General features: G+C 46.3%; 1 protein-coding gene across 1 annotated transcript in view; it reads right to left on the reverse strand.

Moving 5' to 3' along the window:
- Positions 1-18,632, reverse strand: part of LAPTM4B (lysosomal protein transmembrane 4 beta) — a 242,808-nt gene that overhangs the window by 59,907 nt on the left and 164,269 nt on the right. Inside the window, exon 6 of the mRNA XM_063924153.1 lies at positions 9,895-9,990. Within this exon, the coding sequence (XP_063780223.1) occupies positions 9,895-9,990 (96 nt within the window). The remainder of the gene's footprint in view (positions 1-9,894; positions 9,991-18,632) is intronic.

Consider the following 18,632-nt stretch of genomic DNA (forward strand, 5'->3'; position numbering starts at 1 on the left):
ATTCCGAGCCCACCCGCTGGCGGTGATGCAGGGCAGTCTGGAGCGACTGCTGATGCTGACATCTGGTCCGGACTGAAGGACCTGACAACGATTACGGACATGTCGTCTACTGTCACTGCATATGATTCTCTCAACATTGAAAGAATGGTGGAGGATTATATGAGTGACCGCATCCAAGTAGGCACGTCACACAGTCCGTACTTATACTGGCAGGAAAAAGAGGCAATTTGGAGGCCCTTGCACAAACTGGCTTTATTCTACCTAAGTTGCCCTCCCACAAGTGTGTACTCCGAAAGAGTGTTTAGTGCCGCCGCTCACCTTGTCAGCAATCGGCGTACGAGGTTACATCCAGAAAATGTGGAGAAGATGATGTTCGTTAAAATGAATTATAATCAATTCCTCCGCGGAGACATTGACCAGCAGCAATTGCCTCCACAAAGTACACAGGGAGCTGAGATGGTGGATTCCAGTGGGGACGAATTGATAATCTGTGAGGAGGGGGATGTACACGGTGATATATCGGAGGATGATGATGAGGTGGACATCTTGCCTCTGTAGAGCCAGTTTGTGCAAGGAGAGAGTAATTGCTTCTTTTTTGGGGGGGGTCCAAACCAACCCGTCATATCAGTCACAGTCGTGTGGCAGACCCTGTCACTGAAATGATGGGTTGGTTAAAGTGTGCATGTCCTGTTTATACAACATAAGGGTGGGTGGGAGGGCCCAAGGACAATTCCATCTTGCACCTCTTTTTTCTTTTCTTTTTCTTTGCGTCATGTGCTGTTTGGGGAGGGTTTTTTGGAAGGGCCATCCTGCGTGACACTGCAGTGCCACTCCTAGATGGGCCCGGTGTTTGTGTCGGCCACTAGGGTCGCTTATCTTACTCACACAGTCAGCTACCTCATTGCGCCTCTTTTTTTCTTTGCGTCATGTGCTGTTTGGGGAGGGTTTTTTGGAAGGGCCATCCTGCGTGACACTGCAGTGCCACTCCTAGATGGGCCCGGTGTTTGTGTCGGCCACTAGGGTCGCTTATCTTACTCACACAGTCAGCTACCTCATTGCGCCTCTTTTTTTCTTTGCGTCATGTGCTGTTTGGAGAGGGTTTTTTGGAAGGGACATCCTGCGTGACACTGCAGTGCCACTCCTAGATGGGCCCGGTGTTTGTGTCGGCCACTAGGGTCGCTTATCTTACTCACACAGTCAGCTACCTCATTGCGCCTCTTTTTTTCTTTGCGTCATGTGCTGTTTGGGGAGAGTTTTTTGGAAGGGACATCCTGCGTGACACTGCAGTGCCACTCCTAGATGGGCCCGGTGTTTGTGTCGGCCACTAGGGTCGCTTATCTTACTCACACAGCGACCTCGGTGCAAATTTTAGGACTAAAAATAATATTGTGAGGTGTGAGGTATTCAGAATAGACTGAAAATGAGTGTAAATTATGGTTTTTGAGGTTCATAATACTTTGGGATCAAAATGACCCCCAAATTCTATGATTTAAGCTGTTTTTTAGGGTTTTTTGAAAAAAACACCCGAATCCAAAACACACCCGAATCCGACAAAAAAAATTCGGTGAGGTTTTGCCAAAACGCGGTCGAACCCAAAACACGGCCGCGGAACCGAACACAAAACCAAAACACAAAACCCGAAAAATTTCCGGCGCTCATCTCTAATAAAAATAAGATATTCTCATTAACTAAAGCACACACAATTTTCATTTTCTTGAGGGAGCAAACAAAACAAAAAAGACATTCAAACTGATTATTTTCAGGAGTAATGTGAGACAAATACTTATATAGCGCCTATGTACAAAAGGCTAATGATGCCACAAAGTGATGCTCTCTCAGGGACTCTCTGTCACATTAATGAAATGGGAGTCTACTTCTGAATAATGCATTTGTGCTCTGTGGAAAAACACACAGCCATTCATTTGCAGGCAGGCCATCAGAATCCAATTCAGCTGAACTCTGATTAGCGATGTTTGGGGAGAACTCTTCCACTAAGAGCACTCAGTGAAGTCATATTTCTCTCAAATTAGATTTCCTTCTTCCCCTTCATTTGTTATTCACAAGTTATTTCTAGTTATTTCTAATGGTTACCGTGTTCGGACTACAAATTGTAAGCAGTACGTCGACATTTTTTAATTATAATGTTATTGTGGCTTTTACTTCCACATTTTTACTTTAATGGGTTATTTAATAATAGACACTGGAGAAATGAGCTAATTAAATGCAATACTGTCATATAATAATATCTAGGTATATAACAGGCACCACCGGTATATACTGACTGCCGTGATGCATTTACAGTACCTCTTGGGCTGACATCTTTTATCGGATTAACATTTGCGCGGAAGCAAAAATAGCACGTGAACAATATATGCAAGCAGATGCACTACTATCCACTGAGCAATATGAGTGATCTCTCTCAGGGGGATATCCAATTAGCCCCGGTAATTTACCGGGGCTAATTGTCCCATCGGGGGCTATCTAATTAGCCCCGATAAGCCGGCACGAGTGGCGGCTTATCGGGGTTTACCAGATGCTGCACCGGGTGCCAATTCCTGACAGCTCCCGCTGCAGCGCTGCAGTTCTGGCTCCCTCCGGTCACATGACCGCTCCCCATGTGACAGGGGGTGGAAGAAGATGGGGATTCGGGTGGTTGTAGTAGCTCTGGCTTCCCCACTGGGGTTAAGCACCAAGTGCCGGCTCCTGGGCCGCGGCGCCCTCCCTGCAGTTCCAGCCTACCGCTGCTGCGGCGGGCAAGGGACACTCAGGTTGCCACAGTTATCGGGGATTTTATTTTGCCTGCCTCAGGCAGGCGAAACCAAATCCCTAGAAACAGCAACAGGGCTGTTTCTACCGAAACACACAGGTTTCACTGAACCTGTGTGTTTTCAGGAGGTCAGCTTTTTTTTTTTTTTTTTATGGGCGATCCATATTGGATAGCCTGTACAAAAAATTGGTGAAACATCGGAAAAAAGTCTGAAAATTGCCATTTTTTGGACCCGATATTAATTCACCGGTATTGGATATCCCCCTCAGTGTGATGGTCTCTGCTTGAGCATAGATATCTTTTCACTATTGCTGGCCATTCTGTTTCCCTGTACAGTTTACCTTTCTCCTTTAGGCTTTATCAGTCTATAACTTTAAATTGGTTTGATCCACAGCTGTAGCACTATAAATAGGGATCTTCTCATAGTACCCAACACAATGACAAGGTCTGCTATAGACAGCTAGGAGACTAATCATTAAAGTGTTAGCATCATACAAATATTGGCTTATGGTGGTAAGTTCTTCGGTTTACAGTGGTATTTAACACCTATGTGACACTCCTTTAACACAAAGGCCTGTCCAACATCCCCCTCTTCACCACAACCACCTTCCTCCCCCCCCCCCCCCCCCCACACACACACACACACACACACACACACACATATTAAGATGATTATTCTTAACTTGGGTACTCGTGTATTATTTAGTGTACAGATGTGTCCTTATATGCTCTTGCTCAAGTCGCATCAAATAGCCCTTCTCTCGGTGAGCCAGGTCCTAGGGTCGTACACGCCCACCGTTTTTCTCGTTCAAAATGCGAGAATTATTCTCAAAAATAAAACAAATGGCGAAAGAAGACCAAGAGTAACAGTGGGGCTGATGGGACTATAGTTCAGACCTCAACATCAGATTAGCATACCTTCCAACATGACCCATTCCAAGAGTGAGAAAATGCTCTGCTCCTCGACTTCCCTCTTAATTTATGATTGCCATCACCTGTTTGAACAAGTTAATTGATAATAAAGGTGTTTCAGCACAGGTGACAGCAAGCATAGATTAAGAGGAAAGTCCAGGAACAAAGCATTTTGTCCCTCCTGGAAAGGGTCCTGTTGGGAGGCATGGATTAGGTCCATCATACAGAAGCAAGATGGTGATCATCCACCACTTGGTCACACGATCGGCAGAAGTTGCCCATAGATACCAATTAGCTGCTACGTATAATTTTATAGAGTGCACTAGATAAATGTTACTTCAATGCTGATTTGCTGCCACGGGTAACTTCTCCACTAGCTCATTTCTCCACTCTTTTCACTGCTTCCTGAATAGACCCCACTATTTATATGTTCCTCACAAAATGATGCAATTTTTACACTCTTACATATTTAGGGACTGATAGTGTAGGGAAGGGGGGGGGGGGGAGTGCCACATGGCACTGACCACACCCACACAGCACTGGGCACTCCCACACTGCATCTATCTATCTATCTATCTATCTATCTATCTATCCCCTAATGCAACTCTAACCTATAACCCATACTTGCCTACTCTCCCGGAATGGGCGGAAGGCTCCCGAAAATCGGGTGACCCTCCCGGTTCCCCGGAAGAGCATGCAAGTCTCCCGATTTTTTAGGGGCCCCCCTGCCTGGCTGCCCACTTAGTAAGTAAAGTGGGCAGTCCGGGCAGTCGATGACGCAATTCTTGCTGAATCGCGTCATCATAGCAACGCCCCCTGCTGTATAATGCCGGTAATCGCGGCATTACATAGCAGGGGCGTGGCTTAAATGATGTGCCGTGATAACCCCGCCCCTGTTCCGTCTCCGCCCGCCCCTGTTCTGCCTCCGCCCCACCACCTATGCGTGTCATAACCCTGCCCCGCTCCCCTGCTGAGCCGACCTGGCTGCTCTCTACCGGAGAGAGCAGGCAGGATGTCGGCATGTATGCCATAACTCTAACAACCACACTCTAAAAGGCCAGTCTAGATGGGCCACATGGTTCTTATCTGGCATCAAATTTTATGTTTCTATATCATATACATCCATCAACTACTAGCCTTGTTAAATAGGCTTTCCATTATGCTTTGCAAGGAGAAGCTATTGCCGGAGACCCCATTTAGGATACTCTACTATAGCCTTTAATATATGAGAAAATCACATATTTTTTTTCTAGATTTAGAGCTTAAACAGCTTTATGAATTGTTTCTGTGGCCATATGAGCCTTTGCTGACCCATAACACGGAAACTTTACTTTCCTATATCCTGTATTCCTAACATCCTCCTCAGTCAGCACTTGCTGTGGATTGTTAACACATGTAACCCCTGCTTAGTCCACAATTACTGTAGGTATGCAATACATTTTAATCCACTGCTTGTTTTCCATAAACCTAATTAAACTGTAAGCTCCTTGGGCAGATCTCACTTCTTTATGCACCTTCGATGCTTGCTTGTTGAATATTATGTTAGTACTTTCCACTAATATCTTATTATAGATTAATTCATATAAAATAAAAATGAAAGCTGTAATTAATTAATTTAATGTATATTACTTTAGTTTTAGAAATGAAGGGGGAGAGGCATGAAAGATTGGAGAGAGATAAAGTACCATAGAATCAGCTTCTGTCAGTTTACAGGCTGTGTTTGAAAAATGGTAGAAGCAATGACAGCTGCCTGGGGCGGTGAATTTGAAACACACAGCGCTGCTGATTCCTGGTGTCAGGCAGCCAGACCACATATTACATACAACATTAACAGTAGCGGATCTTGCCACGGGTAAGCAGGACTTTTGCCCAGGGCGCCGCCTTCCGGAGGGCGCCGGCGCCATCCGGAGGGCGCCGCACCATGGCAAGATCCGCTACTGCTGTGCCCCCCGCTGCCCGCTGTGTCCCCCGCCTGTGAAGCGCTACACGTCTAGTTTCCCTTCGTGGAGAGGACCTTTGCTGTGCGGTGCGCGATGACGTCATCGCGCGCCGCTCAGCATTTCAGCGGCGCTACTCTACTGTACAGGGGGCGTAACTGACCACGCCCCATGTATGAAGCCACGACCCTATTTCCCGCCCGGGGCGCAAGATGGTATAGAACCGGCCCTGAACATTAAAGGTATTTTTATATGTGTCAACCGCCCCCTCCCCCCATGCTATGTGTGGTCTGAGCTGCAGCCCACGGCAACAGCCGCCACTGGTTAGAAACTGCTAGGTTGGTACTTTATCTCTTTGGTACTTTATCTCTTTCCACTTTATCTCTCTCTAAGGTTTTATAAATCTCCCCCTAAGTAATTCTATAAAATTAAAAACAGCTCCTGTCTCTGTATTGTGGAATATTGTTGGCAATAAAATGTCTAACTTTACTTCTGTACTGTGCGCTGAGCAGATGCACAGCTGGGAGGGGGCTGGCGGGGCACACGGGTCTGTGCATTGCACAAATTGGCTTCATGGCCCCTGTTTCCCTCATATGCCCCTCCTTCTTCTCACAGCCCCGATAGGACCTGACCTGCCTGGCTGCTTCATGAACGCTGTTTGGCTCAAACAAGGGGAGAACCACATGAAATCATTGTATGGTAAATTAGGTTATTTTGGGGTGGGGGGGTGTATAGCTAATGGAAGGTACTAGTAAGAAAATTAGGGAAAGGGGTTCATTAAAATGTTTTTATTTGTAATTAGAGCGTGGGAAGACATTACGGGGTTAATGTATATGAATGGAATTATTTGATGATGTTGGGGTCGATCAATATTTGGATTATGAAGGTAATAATTGTTAACGAGTTTCATTATATTATCTGTAATGATTAATGGAATTGTTGCAATGATGCTGAAGTACTGTAGTTAAACATTTTTGTAGAGGAGCTAATTATTGATGAGGGTATGATAATGGCGATCAAAAATACTCTCTATATTATATATTGGTCACAACTACTCTGTATTTTATGGTGGTTACTGATGCTCTCTATATTGTAAGGCAGTCAATGATGCTATTTGTATAATCTGGCAGTCACTGATTATCTCTGGATTGTATGGCGATCACTTATGCTCTCTGTATTATATGGGGTCACTGATGCTATCTGTATTATATGAGGTTACTGATGCTATCTGTATTATATGGGGTTACTGATGCTATCTGTATTATATGTGGTCACTGATGCTCTCTGTATTATATGGGGTCACTGATGCTATCTGTATTATATGTGGTCACTGATGCTCTCTGTATTATATGTGGTCACTGATGCTCTCTGTATTATATGGGGTCACTGATGCTATCTGTATTATATGAGGTTACTGATGCTATCTGTATTATATGGGGTTACTGATGCTATCTGTATTATATGTGGTCACTGATGCTCTCTGTATTATATGGGGTCACTGATGCTATCTGTATTATATGTGGTCACTGATGCTCTCTGTATTATATGTGGTCACTGATGCTCTCTGTATTATATGGGGTCACTGATGCTATCTGTATTATATGAGGTTACTGATGCTATCTGTATTATATGGGGTCACTGATGCTATCTGTATTATATGGGGTCACTGATGCTATCTGTATTATATGAGGTTACTGATGCTATCTGTATTATATGGGGTCACTGATGCTATCTGTATTATATGTGGTCACTGATGCTATCTGTATTATATGGGGTCACTGATGCTATCTGTATTATATGGGGTCAGTGATGCTCTCTGTATTATATGGGGTCAGTGATGCTCTCTGTATTACATGGGGTCACTGATGCTCTCTGTATTATACGGGGTCACTGATGATCTCGGTATTATATGGGTTCACTGATACCCTCTGTATTATATGGGGTCACTGATGATCTCGGTATTATATGGGTTCACTGATACTCTCTGTATTATAAGGCTGTCACTGTGATGCTCTCTGTATTATATGGCAGCCACTGATGCTATCTGCATTATATGGGGTCACTGATGCTCTCTGTATTATATGGGGTCACTGATGCTCTCTTTATTATATGGGGTCACTGATGCTCTCTGTATTATAAGGGGTCACTGATGCTCTCTGTATTATAAGGGGTCACTCATGCTCTCTGTATTATATGGGGTCACTCATGCTCTCTGTATTATATGGGGTACTGAGATCGTGGAGCCTGCATGTTCCATATAAATGAGAAGACATCCCAGAACAAAATGCATCAGGCACTGGCACCTTATTGTAATGTCACCAAATACGGTTTTGCTCTCACCCTACATACAAATTACTCTTTACAATGTTGACATCTGTATTTAAGCAAACCAAGGGTGATTACTATGACTAGGAGGGGAGAGGCGTTGAGCTGAGTCGTTGCCCTGGGTGACATAAGGCCTGGCTTCACACCTGCTAACAAGCAACTTTTCTCCCATGAGCTGCATTTTCCATTGATGGCATAAGGCTATTCAATTAGCTGCCAGCATTAAATTAACATGGGAAATGGAAAGCAATAATGCGTTCACTATGAAAATTCTTACTATTCAATCATTTTCAATCAAAATAAACTAGTATACCTGACCTATAGATTACGGAAATATTAATTTAAGTGATCATTTTGGTTTAATAATATAAAACTGTATGTTTTTCTTCTTTTTAGCTTTTTAAATAGCAATTGTAGCTATTGCTGCCAGCCGCCTTAAATTCACTTCATGCTTTGCATCAATTGGATGGCATTAAGGAGTCATAATAGTTTATTTAACTTTTTTAAATCAGGTTGCTTATGTAGTTTAGTAGCTGCAAATGTATAGTGATGTTACCTGCAGTGGATGACAAGAAGACGACTGATCAGCCATCTCCACAGCTAAGGTAAGTGAGCTCACACTGCACAGCCCTGTCTAGTTTTAGTTAAAGAAATGAAATGATCACCTACCACTTGCTATCCAGACTAACCTTCACCATCCTAGCACCCAACCCTAGTGCTCCTAGGACCCTATTCAGTAAGGATTGCAGACTCTGTTAAAAAGCAGAATCTGCAATCCTTTCATTTAATGCTGAGGACCGCCCATCGCAGCCCAGTATGCTAACTGGCGGCCACAAACAACCACAAACAATTGTGGATGACTCCCTGCAGCCGCAGCTAGGCTGCGTATACAGATGGTCAGCCGCCATTTTTTCCATCGGAGCAGCTGCTTGCGACGTCACACAGCTGCCCCGAAAAATGCAGCTGACCCACCCCCGTTTTCCTTGCGCTGCCCCCGCAATGATCCATCACTGCCCCCGCCCCGCGAACGCCTCTACCTATCCAATACGTTTCCATCGCAGTGGCCGGGCTGCACATGTGCAGAACGGAACCTGCGCGAGCGCCCTGGCTCCGACACCGCCACCTGATTAACCATCCTAGTACTCTTTATTTGCCACCCAGAACACACCCTAGCACCGACCCCTTCTATTTTGTTTTATAGTAATCCATCAATAATAAGATGTTATTGGTAAATACAGTATTAACATAATACAGGTTGAGTATCCCATATCCAAATATTCCGAAATACGGAATATTCCGAAATACGGACTTTTTTGAGTGAGAGTGAGATAGTGAAACCTTTGTTTTTTGATGACTCAATGTACACAAACTTTGTTTAATACACAAAGTTATTAAAAATATTGTATAAAATGACCTTCAGGCTGTGTGTATAAGGTGTATATGAAACATAAATGAATTGTGTGAATGTAGACACACTTTGTTTAATGCACAAAGTTATAAAAAATATTGGCTAAAATTACCTTCAGGCTGTGTGTATAAGGTGTATATGTAACATAAATGCATTCTGTGCTTAGATTTAGGCCCCATCACCATGATATCTCATTATGGTATGCAATTATTCCAAAATACGGAAAAATCCCATATCCAAAATACCTCTGGTCCCAAGCATTTTGGATAAGGGAGACTCAACCTGTATTCAACTGTTGACATTTCATACTGAACCTTTCCTATAGTGTACTCTTATACAGTATATATGTCAAGTGCTGAGTACCAAGTGGTGTGTGTAAAATAAACCTATCGGTGATATATAATATACATCTGTTATATTCTACACATTTACAATAGCCAACTAATATGTTTGAGGCTTTCATTCATAACTCCCTGTAACATCCACGACCCACTGCACACAACTGAGACTATACTGATAACAGTAATGTATATCCATGGACTCACCGTTGTATCATTGGTGGTTACATAGACCAGGACATCGGATGAATTGCGGTTGTTGATGTACCGGTAGCAGTTCCACACGCAGCTGATCAGGTAAGCCTGGGTACAAGCACAGCTCTCAGATTAAGCAGTCACAATAGTTCCAATTCATACAGGTATTTGAAACACATGAATTTATCAAAGTTGGCAACATCTAGAAAAGATGTACATATGTTTCAAACCAGTTCAGATTCCTATATATTAAACATACCCTTAATGTGGGTGTAGTATGGTTTGCCGGCGGTCGGGGTCCTGGCGACCAGCATACCGGTGCAGGAATCCCGACCGCCGGATTACCGACAGCTGGGCGAGCGCAAATGAATTCCTTGCGGGCTCACTGCGCTCGCCACACTGCGGGCACGGTGGTGCGTTATGCGGGCACGGTGGCACGTTATGCGCGCCACGCTATCTATTCTCCCTCCAGGGAGGTCGTGGACCCCCAAGAGGGAGAAAAGATGACGGTATGCCGGCGGTCGGAATTCCGGTGCCGATATGGTGGTCGCCGGGAGGCCGGCCGCCGGCAACCTGAAGACCACCCTTAATGTATGTACAAACAAAACCAACCTCCATACCTTTCTATGGAGTCTGCTTAATTGCAGAATGAATCAACTTTGCATTCCAGAGCTAACACCATTGTAGCCTATGGGCTACACTCCACAGATTTCTATGAGCCGGCGGACACCAGTACATGAGCAATATTGCAATGTGTGGCAGAAGCAGGAAGTAAAGTGCTCTCATGTGTGATCACTTTACTTCTTACCGATCTCCGAGACGGACTCCTTTAGGAGCCCCTGCCCAAGCTGTCCGCAAAAAATAAGATTTTAAACCTACCGGTAAATCTATTTCTCCTAGTCCGTAGAGGATGCTGGGGACTCCGTAAGGACCATGGGGTATAGACGGGCTCCGCAGGAGATAGGGCACCTAAAAAGAACTTTTACTATGGGTGTGCACTGGCTCCTCCCTCTATGCCCCTCCTCCAGACCTCAGTTAGAGAACTGTGCCCAGAGGAGATGGACAATACAAGGCAGGATTTAGAAATCCAAGGGCAAGATTCATACCAGCCCACACCAATCATACCATGTAACCTGGATCATACATAACCAGTTAACCGTATGAACAATAACAGTAACGGTCCAAGACCGATTCCAACTGTAACAGAACCCTTATGTAAGCAACAACTCTATACAAGTCTTGCAGAGTTTCCGCACTGGGACGGGCGCCCAGCATCCTCTACGGACTAGGAGAAATAGATTTACCGGTAGGTTTAAAATCTTATTTTCTCTTACTAGAGGATGCTGGGGACTCCGTAAGGACCATGGGGTTTATACCAAAGCATCCAATCGGGCGGTAGAGTGCGTATGACTCTGCAGCACCGACTGAGCAAACGCTAGGTACTCCTCAGCCAGGGTATCAAACTTGTAGAATTTAGCAAAAGTGTTTGACCCCGACCAAGTCGCCGTTCGGCAAAGCTGTAATGCCGAGACGCCTCGGGTAGCCGCCCAAGAAGAACCCACCTTCCTAGTGGAATGGGCCTTAACCGAATTTGGTACTGGCAATCCAGCCGTAGAAAGAGCCTGCTGAATCGTATTACAGATCCAGCGAGCAATAGTCTGCTTCGAAGCAGGTGCGCCAATCTTATTAGCAGCATACAGGACAAACAGAGCCTCTGTTTTCCTAATTCTAGCCGTCCTGGCTACATAAATCTTTAAGGCCCTGACTACGTCCAGGGATCTGGAATCCTTCAGGTCACTTGTAGCCACAGGCACCACAATAGGTTGATTCATATGGAATGAAGAAACCACTTTAGGCAAAAATTGCGGACGTGTCCTCAATTCAGCTCGATCCACATGAAAAATCAAGTAGGGGCTCTTGTGTGACAAAGCCGCCAATTCTGACACTCGCCTTGCTGAGGCTAAGGCCAACACCGTGACCACCTTCCAGGTAAGAAATTTCAACTCAACCTTGTTAAGCGGTTCAAACCAGTGTGATTTTAGGAACTGCAACACCACGTTCAGGTCCCATGGTGCCACTGGAGGCACAAAAGGGGGCTGGATGTGCAGCACTCCCTTTACAAACGTCTGTACTTCTGGAAGATAAGCCAATTCCTTCTGAAAGAAAACTGAGAGGGCTGAAATCTGTACCTTAACAGAGCCTAATTTCAGGCCCATATCCACTCCTGTCTGCAGGAAGTGGAGAAAACGACCAAGATGAAAATCTTCCGTAGGTGCATTCTTGGTCTCACACCAAGACACATACTTTCGCCAGATACGGTGATAGTGCTTTACCGTCACCTCCTTCCTAGTCTTTATTAAAGTAGGGATGACCTCTTCCGAAATCCCCTTTTTTGCTAGGATTCGGCGTTCAACCGCCATGCCGTCAAACGTAACCGCGGTAAGTCTTGAAATACACAGGGCCCCTGTTGCAACAGGTCTTCCCTCAGAGGAAGAGGCCAGGGATCTCCTGTGAGCATCTCTTGTAGATCCGAGTACCAGGCCCTTCGAGGCCAGTCTGGGACAACGAGTATCGTCTGTACTCTTCTTCGTCTTGTGATTCTCAACACTTTTGTGATAAGAGGAAGAGGAGGAAACACGTACACCGATTTGAACACCCACGGTGTTACCAGAGCGTCTACTGCTACTGCCTGAGGGTCCTGAGACCTGGCACAATACCTCCGAAGCTTCTTGTTGAGGCGTGACGCCAACATGTCTATTTGAGGAGTTCCCCAAAGACGCGTTAAGTCTGCAAAGACTTCTTGATGAAGTCCCCACTCTCCTGGATGGAGATCGTGTCTGCTGAGGAAGTCTGCTTCCCAGTTGTCCACTCCCGGAATGAAGACAGCCGACAGAGCGCTTACGTGATTTTCCGCCCAGCGAAGAATCCTGGTGGCTTCCGCCATCGCGACTCTGCTTCTTGTCCCGCCTTGGTGGTTCACATGAGCCACTGCTGTGACATTGTCTGATTGAATCAGAACCGGTAAGTTTCGAAGAAGACTCTCCGCTTGTCGAAGGCCGTTGTAAATGGCCCTGAGTTCCAACACATTGATGTGTAGACAGGACTCCTGGTCTGACCACAGTCCCTGAAAATTTCTTCCTTGTGTGACTGCTCCCCATCCTCGGAGGCTCGCGTCCGTGGTAACCAGGATCCAATCCTGAATTCCGAACCTGTGACCCTCCAGCAGGTGAGTACTTTGCAACCACCACAGGAGAGATACCCTGGCCCCTGGGGACAGGGTTATTTTCAGATGTAAGTGCAGATGGGACCCGGACCACTTGTCCAGAAGGTCCCATTGAAAAGTCCTTGCATGGAACCATCCGAAGGGAATGGCCTCGTAGGCCGCCACCATTTTTCCCAGAACTCGAGTGCATTGGTGAACTGACACCCTTTTCGTTTTTAGCAGGTTTCTGACCATGTTCTGGATGTCCTGGGCTTTCTCCAGTGGGAGAAAGACCTTCATTTGTTCCGTATCCAGTATCATACCTAGGAACGTTAGTCGAGTTGTCGGAATCAACTGTGACTTCGGTAGATTTAGAATCCAACCGTGTTGCTGGAGCACTCTCAGAGAGAGCGCCACACTGCTCAGCAATTTCTCTCTGGATCTCGCTTTTATTAGGAGATCATCCAAGTATGGGATAATTGTGACTCCATGCTTGCGCAGGACCACCATCATTTCCGCCATTATCTTGGTGAAAATCCTCGGGGCCGTGGAAAGCCCAAACGGCAACGTCTGAAATTGGTAATGACAATCCTGTACAGCGAATCTCAGGTATTCCTGATGGGGGGAATATATGGGGACATGAAGGTACGCATCCTTTATGTCCAGAGACACCATAAACTCCCCCTCCTCCATATTGGCTATTATCGCTCTGAGTGATTCCATTTTGAATTTGAATCTTTTTATGTACAGGTTTAGGGATTTCAGATTCAAAATAGGTCTGACCGAACCGTCCGGTTTCGGGACCACAATTAGGGTTGAGTAGTAACCTCTTCCCTGCTGGTTCAGGGGAACCCTGATTATTACTTGCTGTAGACACAGCGTTTGAATTGCAGCTAAGACTACATCCCGTTCCGATGTGGAAGCTGGTAGGGCCGATTTGAAAAATCGGTGCGGGGGCACCTCCTCGAATTCCAGTTTGTAACCCTGGGAAACTATTTCCAACACCCAAGGATTCAGGCCTGAGCTGACCAAGGCCTGGCTGAAAAGTCGAAGATGTGCCCCCACCGGTGCGGACTCCCTCAGGGGAGCCCCAGCGTCATGCTGTGGGCTTTGGAGTAGCCGGGGAGGACTTTTGTTCCTGGGCACCTGCCGAAGCAGGTGCTCTTTTGCCTCTGCCCTTACCTCTGGCGAGGAAGGAGGATCCCCGACCTCTTCTGGACTTGTGCGACCGAAAGGACTGCATCTGATAGGGTGGTACTTTCTTTTGCTGTTGGGGAATAAATGGTAAAAAGTTTGATTTACCTGCTGTAGCTGTGGAAACCAGGTCCGTCAGCCCATCCCCAAACAATACATCTCCCTTATAGGGTAGAACTTTCATATGTTTTTTGGAATCCGCATCACCCGTCCATTGGCGAGTCCATAAGGATCTTCTCGCAGAGATAGACATTGGCATTGGCCCTAGAAGCCAGCAAACCAATGTCCCTTTGAGCATCCCTCATAAATAAGACTGCGTCTTTAATATGGGCTAGAGTTAAGAATATGGTATCCTTATCCATCTTATCAAAATCAGCTGTCAGCTCATCTGTCCAGGCTGAAATCGCGCTACACACCCATGCCGACGCAATTGTCGGTCTAAGGACTGCTCCAGTATGAGAATAAATACACTTTAAGGTAGTCTCTTGCCTGCGATCTGCAGGGTCCCTAAGGGCAGCTGTGTCAGGAGACGGTAGCGCCACTTTCTTGGACAAGCGCGTCAGGGCCCTGTCCACAGTTGGAGGTGATTCCCAACGCTCCCTGTCCTGTTTAGGGAAGGGGTATGTCATATAAATTCTTTTGGGTATCTGCGGTCTCTTTTCCGGAGTCTCCCAAGCTTTTTCAAAGAAATCATTTAGTTCATGAGATGTTGGAAAATGTATAATCTGTTTCTTTCCCTTAAACATGTGCACCCTTGTGTCGGGGACCAAGGGTTCATCCGCAATATGCAACACATCCCTTATTGCCACAATCATACACTGAATGCTTTTTGTCACCCTAGGGTGCAATTTCACTTCGTCATAGTCGACACTGGAATGAGAGTCCGTGTTGGTAGCAGTGTCTTGTGTTAAGGGATGCTTTTGAGACCCCGACGGGCCCTGTGAGTCGGTCCAATCCGAGGATTGACCCCCTGATGTGCCCCCTAATTCAGCCTTATCAAGCCTCTTATGTAAGGATGCCACACTTGCATTCAACATATGCCACATGTCCATCCATTCCTGAGTCGGCACATCCGACGGGGACACACCACTCATTTGCTCCACCTCCTCCTTGGAAAAGCCTTCCGCTTCAGACATGTCGACACCACGTACCGACACCCCACACACACAGGGATTAACCTATAAGGGGACAAAACCCCAACCAGGCCCTTAGGAGAGACAGAGAGAGAGTATGCCAGCACACACCCAGCGCTTAATAACACTGGAAAAATATGACCAGATAGCGCTTTTATATATAAAATGACCAGATTCCCACTCACTGCGCTCAAAATGCCCCCTCCTCTTTTTTCCAGCCTGAATGTTCAGCAGGGGAGAGACCAGGGAGCCAGCGTTTTCCTCATGCAGCTTCTGTGGAGAAAATGGCGCTGGTTAGTGCTGGGGATCAAGCTCCGCCCACCCGATGGCGGGCTTCGGTCCCGGTGATTTTTTTTTAAATAGAAAATGGCGGGGGATCGTAGAATTACTGCCCAGCAGCCTAATCTACCTTGTCAGTGCCCAAATGTGAGGTTTATTGCTGCCCAGGGCGCCCCCCCCCGCGCCCTGCACCCTTAAGTGTTGCTCTGTGTGTGTGAATGGGAGCAATGGCGCGCAGCTTACCGCTGCGCGCCTTACCTCATGAAGTTCTGATGTCTTCTGCCGCCTATGATGTCTTCTGCCTTCTCATACTCACCCGGCTTCTATCTTCGGCATCTGTGAGGAGGACGACGGTGCGGCTCCGGGACGAACCCCAGGTGAGACCTGTGTTCCGACTCCCTCTGGAGCTAATGGTGTCCAGTAGCCTTAGAAGCAGAGCCCAACCGTTAAGCCAGCCCTGCTTCTCTCCCCTCAGTCCCACGATGCAGGGAACCTGTTGCTAACAGGACTCCCTGAAAATAAAAAACCTAACAAAATTATTTTTCAACAGAAAACTCTGGAGAGCTCTCTGCAGTGCACCCATTCTCCTCTGGGCACAAGATCTAACTGAGGTCTGGAGGAGGGGCATAGAGGGAGGAGCCAGTGCACACCCATAGTAAAAGTTCTTTTTAGGTGCCCTATCGCCTGCGGAGCCCGTCTATACCCCATGGTCCTTACGGAGTCCCCAGCATCCTCTAGGACGTAAGAGAAATTACTGACATTTGAAAGCTGAGACAATGGGGGTGATTCAGATCTTGTAGCTATTGCTACGGAATGCTCAAAGTAACGATTATCAGTAATTTGTGCATGCGCAGGACTTGTTCTGTGTGTGCGCGATCGGGTCTGCGACGTAGCAAGTAACCCGGCGTAAGCCTGTCAGTGATTGACAGTCTGATGCTGTTTCAGGGCTGGTGACGGCCTCCGTTTCTAAAAATGGAGGCGTGTCGCCGTCAGTTAGGGGGAGGGAATAGGTCAGGGATCTCCGTTGTTGGACGGAGATTTCATGCCCTTGGTGACAGGCGGCTAGCGCGGCACCATGGGTGCTGCAAGCCGCCTGATGGGAAGTGAGAGATCCTATGCTGCACGATAGCACCTCCAACCACATCTTAATCAGGCCCAGTGTACTGTAGGTAATAAATTATACCCAATGCAGTAAGAGCGTAGTCAAAATATATTCTGGTTAATAACAGCAAACAGCGGCATATGTGCCAACTTTGCGCTAGGCACACATCACAGCCGCCTATAGTCCAACACTGCTAATCATCCAGTAGAAACAACTATCTTACTTACGCCCCAAATATAAAAGCATATTCTATGCGACAAAAAGAGCACCAATCAGTTTCAGTGGAGTGTTCACTAACAGCCAATCACATCACCATGTGGTTTCAGCACCTATCCTTGACCACCTGCAATGTTACTTCTCTTTCCAGGTATGAATGTATATGCATTAGCATGAACGCACCCCGTACCACCCATCCAGGTAATAGACAGGTGGAAGCAGGGACAGGCGGAAGTGGCGTCAGACGGAAGAGGCTGGCTGAATGTGGGAAATCTGAATGGGCACATATACATTCATACAATTGCCCTTATTTATCAATGAGTGATAAATTTCACTGTGAGTGATAAATTGCACCAGTCAATCCACTCCTAACTGTCATTTTTCAAACCCAGCCTGTGACATGGAAGTTAGGAGCGGATTGGCTGGTGCAATTTATCACTCACAGTGATATTTATCACTCGTTGATAAATAAGGGCAAATGTTCTGCGAGTGCGTATTAAGATTGGCATAGTGCTCACTATGTATCAGCCCCACTGTTGTTAAGCAAGTACACCGATATAAGTCAATTTTCACATCTGGGGGGCAGCTAACATTAGGCACTAACTCTACAGCAATATGTTCCATTGAATGGCAAAGGGCTGTGTAGTCTGATGTGGACACTGGATAGCTAGATAGAGATCATGTGGCTGAGATTTCAATAGTTAAGAGGAGGGTGCCAGTTGGAAACCAGCTAATGGCAGGATGCCTCAGGCTCTTACAGATTACTAGAACCAGGGGTTTCCTCTGCAGTCACAAGGCTTCACTGGCTGGGACCCAGACAAGCTACCGTGCCAGAGTCTTAGTTCTCTGCTGCACCATGTTTCTGAATACATTGCTGGAAATATGGCGGCACAGCAGGGAGTAAAGGGGAAAGGGGTGGGGGGGGGGTAAGTGCCGCATGAACCCTGACACTGGCTGACATGTATGGAGGAGTGAGCGCTGCACAATTAGGGTGAGGGAGCACTGCTCTTCTACTACACAAGAGGTTCCTGCGCTCCCTGAGCTCGCCTCAGGACACCTATGTTATGGTTTAAGAGGTGTACAGCCCGAGTCATACTACACATCTGCCATTGGGACAGATGTATTAAGCCTGGAGAAGTGATAAAAAGTGATAAGTGCAAGGTGATGACGCACCAGCCAGTCAGCTCCGAACTGTCATTTTTCAAATCCGTAATGACTGGCTGGTGCGTTATCACCTTGCGCTTAACACTGCTTTATCACTTCTCTATCCCTTCTCCAGGTTAGTACATCTGCCCCATTGTCCCCGGAATCCCCCTTAAAAATCCCCTGTCTGGTTTTACTTCGGTTATACTCTAATTTCCAATAATTATTAAACTCGAATTACTTCCTCTCTGATTCCTGTGAATATCTGAATCAGGGATTTTTGTCCCTGTAAATCCGGTTCTTGCGCTAAATGAATGGCCTCACTTCTATTACAGCAGCAGATGTTAAATCAGGTGCGGCACACAATGTATGTTTGGCTCTCAGAATATTGTTAGTGACATTTACTGTATACAGTATGTTCCTCCCATATCCAGACCTTTCCTCGTACAGTAACTAATATTCATAAAGGGAATATTCAATA

Source organism: Pseudophryne corroboree, chromosome 5, assembly GCF_028390025.1.
Source record: "Pseudophryne corroboree isolate aPseCor3 chromosome 5, aPseCor3.hap2, whole genome shotgun sequence".
NCBI classification, from domain to species: Eukaryota; Metazoa; Chordata; class Amphibia; order Anura; family Myobatrachidae; genus Pseudophryne; species Pseudophryne corroboree.